General features: G+C 56.7%; 1 protein-coding gene across 2 annotated transcripts; it reads right to left on the reverse strand.

Moving 5' to 3' along the window:
* Positions 1 to 204: 204 nt before the first annotated feature.
* On the reverse strand, positions 205 to 3,338 carry SC5D (sterol-C5-desaturase). 2 transcript variants are annotated; one of them, XM_030464892.1, is made up of 5 exons: positions 3,233 to 3,338; positions 2,294 to 2,511; positions 1,938 to 2,070; positions 1,425 to 1,525; positions 205 to 1,137 (listed from the first exon to the last, which is right to left on the reverse strand). In XM_030464892.1, the coding sequence occupies exons 2-5, from the start codon at positions 2,501 to 2,503 to the stop codon at positions 712 to 714; spliced, it is 870 nt and encodes a 289-aa protein (XP_030320752.1). In that variant the 5' UTR covers positions 2,504 to 2,511; positions 3,233 to 3,338; the 3' UTR covers positions 205 to 711. The 2 variants fall into 2 exon arrangements, with proteins under 2 accessions (XP_030320752.1, XP_030320753.1); XM_030464893.1 differs by lacking the exon at positions 3,233 to 3,338 and adding an exon at positions 2,909 to 3,012.
* Positions 3,339 to 4,875: the final 1,537 nt, after the last annotated feature.

Consider the following 4,875-nt stretch of genomic DNA (forward strand, 5'->3'; position numbering starts at 1 on the left):
GGGCTTGAGGGACCCACAATACACAAAGCACATCTTGGTCCTGCAGGCACACTGTTTATGGGATGCATCCCTTCAGCACCCATGGGGCACCCCTGAGCAAGAGGAAGGAGGAGAGCCTGCCAAGCACCAAGGAGTCTTGTTGCCTCTTGAGGCTTTCCCGCAGCAAGGAGCAGTCAGAAGGACCTGTGCTGTCTCTGAAATATAGGTGTGTGCAGCTGTTTTTTGGGAAATACAACTTGGAAAAAGAAGTAACCTCATCAGCCTTTCACCTGGACTTGATTCCACTTGGCTCGTCCTGATGGACACTGCAATGAGGGAGGGCAGCACATACAAACAGAGCCCCTGCCATGAGATGCTTTATTGTTCTATTTGTGCCACATTATTCTTCTCTTTGTGCCACATTGTTGTTCTTTTTGTAAAGCCACAGCACAGCCCCCAGGTAGAGCAGGGACCTTAGCAGAGATCCACAGGCAGCTGGGAGGCAGGGGGAGCAGAGCAGGTCTGTGGCACAGAGCAAGGTGATAACTCAGCAACCAACCACCACCCTTTTTGGGACCAGGGACAGGCCAGGGTGCCCGTCAAGAATTGCCCTGTGCTAGGTGTGCCATCAGGGGGTGGAGGCTCTTTGTCCATGGGAAAATAGTCTCGAGAGGCTGGGGAGAAACAGGAGAAAATCTGGCCAGGGAACCTTATCCTGGAGAGGGAAGAACCCTACTCAGTCTTGGTATCCACGGTGCCATTAGGCACCCCCAAACCTTTCTCTCGGAGCTTGCGCAAGTAGTCGTGTGGGCCTTTGCCCTCGAAGGCTGTGGGGCTCTTGTAGGAGCCACCAATCTTGTCCCAGAGGGTGAAGTACTGCCCATAGTTGTAGTCAAAATAGAGGTGGTGGTCGGTGTGGTGGGCTGATCCATTGATGATGTGGCGCAGGAGGCGAGGGACGCGGTAGTCGCCGTCGTGAATGGAGATGGTCCAGACGTTGACAAAGATGTAGAGGCCCAAGTAGGTGACTTTGTGCAGGGGGAAAAGGAAAGGATAGATGTGGTAGGGCAGGCTCTGCATGAAGCCATCAACAGGATGGAAGGCATGGCTGGCGAAGGGCGTTGCGATCTTCCAGAGGTGGTGGGGTTTGTGGAAACGCTGTGGGAAGAGGGCACGCCATCAGTCCCTGGGGTTGGGGTGAGGCTGGTCTGTTTTAGGGTGTCCTCAGGCTGGTGACACTCACTGCCTGGGAGCCATGGGGGCTAAGGATCAGGGGCAGTCACTGCTTGAAGGGTGGGAGCACCCTGACTCCCATCCCAGCACTGACTGAGGTGAGAGAATCCAGCTGGACCCAGCCCACAATTCCCACCCCTCAAGGTGTGCATTCCCTAGGAAGAGCAGCTCAACCCCAGCTCTCAGCTGAAGTTCCCCACCCCAGATGATACCTTATAAAACAGTTTGTGGTGGAGACCACGGTGTATCCAGTAGATGCCCATGTCAGTGAAGAAGAGGAAGGACAGCATGCTGAGAAAGACTCCTGGCCAGCCTAAGAGAACAGGGTAATTAGGGATGGCACTCAGAGGTGCCAGGTGACAAGGGCCAGTGAGGAGCAGGGGCTAGGGAGGCATGGTGGCCCTCTCAGTGGGAGGTGTGTATGAGCTGTGTCAGGCAGCCTGACTCAGGGAATGAAAGTCAGGCCCTGGTTTGTTGGGAAGGGAAGGTCTTTTCCCTGAGCCAGGACAGAGGGTGCCTCCTCCCGTGGGTGTAAAGGAACTTGGAACTGTGACCAATTGATGGGGCCAGCTGGAGGCAGGAGGTATGCAGGTGGAATCTGCGGAGCTTGTAACAGGGTGTGCTGTCACCAGGAAAAACAAGGGTACACTTCCTGCCCTGGGGAACTGAGGAAGGTGAGCAGGGCTGTGGGGAGCAGGTGACAGTGGCAGGGAGGCACAGCTCACCATATGGGGAGTCCTCGATGTTGTCATAGAGCTTGCTGTAGCCCCGCACCTCGGCGAAGAAGAGGGCGACGGTGGGGACGCTGATCCAGGGCAGGGAGCGCAGCGCGTAGGTGATCTCCCGACGTACCTGGTTCTGTGAGGGGGGCAGAGGAAGAGAGGTTGGTAGGGGGCAGAACAGCATCCCTCGAGGGGCAGCAAACAGGCATCAGGGACAACCAGACACACACATCACTTGGAATGGCCTCGGACTGGAGGAGAGCAAGGGGGATGCAGGTGTTGGTGGAAGGTCATGGTGGGGAGATGCCCCAGGGCGTGGGTGAGGAGGGTGCCAGGGGGGTAGCATGGGGTGCACTCACCTCTAGGAACTGTGGGTGCTTCTGGAGCTCATGGTCAAAGACAAAGTAGTAGCTGAGGGTGCCGAAGAGCAGGTAGAGTGTGAGGGCCCCCAGGTTGGTGATGACAAAGAGGCTGAGGAGCTGGCGGCAGGGCTCATCTTCAGGCCAACTGCTGGGGTACACGTAGGGTGTGAGGAGGTGCTGGTCAGCAGCTTCCAGAACCAGATCCATGGTGGCTCCTGTGGGAAAGAGAGAGAGGGGTCAGTGTGAGTGATCACAGAAGGGGTGCAGACGGTGTCTCCCACCCTCCAGCCCCTGTCCACCCCCAGGGCTTTTATGGGTCTGGTCCAAGCGATGCAGAAGGTCGAGCACCCATGGGGGTGTTGTTGGTGGTGCCATCAGTCATCCCTCAGGATCACCAGGTGGATCTGGGAGATGTAGGCTGTGGGAGATGCAGAAGTCTGGGGCTTCCCCTGCTTCCGTGTTGTCTTGCTGTGGATGAGGTCACCCAGGGCACCGTGCTGTGCCGGGGAGAGGGTGGCAGCGGGACAGAGGTTTCGGGGAGCAAGACCACCCTCTAGGGACCATGGTGGCAGCGGCTGCTGGCGGGTTTAAGGTCCCCCCGGAGCGTCCTGCCGGGTTCTGGGTCTCCCAAGGCGAATCCCGAGAAGGACCGTGCGCAGGCAGGGGACAGCAGTGGTGACAGAGTCCAGGGCCGGGGGGTTCGGCGTTTTGGGGTCGCGACGGCGAGTCCCCCCGACGCCACGGCGGGGGAAGGAGCTGCGAAAGGGTAGGGGGGAGGGGGAAAGGAGGTGGCCCGGTGCCGGGGCGGCACAAACGGGTCGTGCCGCGGGTGAGAGCTGTGGGTGATCCCGCCGGAGCCGTACCCGAGGAGCGGAACCGTCGCAATGTTCCCCCGCACCCCTCGTCTCCCCGCACCCCTCTCCCGTCCCCCAATACCTGCTTGTGGGTCCCTGGCAGCGCGGGGCGGAACCGGGGCGGTACCAGTCGGTAGCGCCACGCGACGTCAGCAGCCGAGCGGCTCTCGCCACCGGAGGCTGCGTGGGGCCGGTCCCGGTGCCGGTCCCGCCCCCCGTCCCGTCCCACCCCGCCCCGTGTGCCCGGAGCGGGCCCACCCGCTGCCCGGGGGAGTGGCCGGGGACGGCGGGGATCTTCGTGTCTCCGATTGCCGGGGGCGTGGCGGAAAAAGGGGCGCGGGTGGGAGGGGGGAAGAGCCCCGCGGGTTTTGTTTTGCGGGTGCAGGGGGTGGGGCGATGGGGAGAAGCGGAGACAGCAAAAGTGCTTGGCAGGGCTGTAGGGTGGGTGGGGGCGTGGGGCAAACGGAATAACAAGTGTCAGATTGTAGAAGACCACTGAGAAAATCGAGTATCATAGAATCTTCAGGGTTGGAAGGGACCTTTAAGTGAAGGAACACCACCCAGTTCCAACCCCCCTGCCATGGGCAGGGACACCTCCCACCAGCTCAGGTTGCTCAGAGCCCCATCCAGCCTGGCTTTAAAACTTCCAGGGATGGATGGGGCTTCCACCACCTCTCTGGCATCCTGTGCCAGTGTCTCACCACCCCATGGTGAAAAACTTCGACCTATATCTCATCTAAATCTCTAGTTTGGCAGTGCCAAGTACAGCAGGCAGTGGTACTTGGATGCCTTTAAAATCAGGCATGCTGATGTTAAAACTATTGCAGGACTTTGATTTTTATTTTTTTTTTTTACTCTCTTTGTCCCAGGCAAAACACAGAGTGACAATGGATCAAGCTTTACCAGTGCCATAGTGAAAGATTGGGCTGGAAAGGAGGGAATGGTATGGATTTCCCACACACCCCATTGTCCCCAGGAAAACAGAGTAGGGGGCAGAGCTAATGGGGGATTGAAACCTTCAACCACATGAACCTGGATGCACCAAATAAACAAGTGGTATGGGCTAGTGGGTAATGCAGCACAAAGGGCCTTTCTAAAGCCTGTGTCCTTCTGTTTGAATCCAAGTAACCTGACTGGAAGTATTCAGGACACTTTAGAGGTGGGGCAGTCTGTTAGGGTTAAACTACCTCTATCTGAAGCCAGGCCTGTGACTCAAACTCAACCTCATGGCCCTGTAGCCTGGGAAGCCACTGACAGTAATGGCACAAAATATAGCAGCAGTTTGCAATGGGGTTTTCCTTCTTTTTCAATGGGGTAATGTGGTTGGGTTTTCCTCACCAAGAGAGCATTTTCCAGAACCCTGCCAGATGATGGAGGCTACAAGGACCCAGGGATAAATCCCACCTCTGACATCAGCTGGCAAGCAGCAGTGCAGTGTCCCTGGTACTGCTCCAGCCCTTGATGATGTTATTGCTCCTCATTTTTGGTTGAAGAATCCCAGAATGGCCCTGGGCTCAGACATAGGGTAAATACACACTCTAATCAGAGATTTAAACCTTTCTTCTGGGGTTATCCACAACAGTGAGGTATATACAGAAAGTGAATGGAGCTGGGATGAAAATAATGGGGGAATTTACCAACTTCAAGGAACAGTAAGGAAAAAAAAATTGAAATAGGATGCTGAATGATTAATGGAACTACCTATAAAAAGGTATCTCTGATTTC

The sequence above is a fragment of the Calypte anna genome, chromosome 24, assembly GCF_003957555.1.
Source record: "Calypte anna isolate BGI_N300 chromosome 24, bCalAnn1_v1.p, whole genome shotgun sequence".
Taxonomy (NCBI): Eukaryota; Metazoa; Chordata; class Aves; order Apodiformes; family Trochilidae; genus Calypte; species Calypte anna.

Coding starts and splice junctions, on each gene's coding strand:
- SC5D (XM_030464892.1), bottom strand. CDS start 2,503: ATGGATCTGGTTCTGGAAGCTGCTGACCAGCACCTCCTCACACCCTAC. Junction 2,071..2,293: donor AGCACCCACAGTTCCTAGAG/GTGAGTGCACCC, acceptor CCCCCCTCACAG/AACCAGGTACGTCGGGAGAT. Junction 1,138..1,424: donor ACCACAAACTGTTTTATAAG/GTATCATCTGGG, acceptor CTCTTCCCACAG/CGTTTCCACAAACCCCACCA.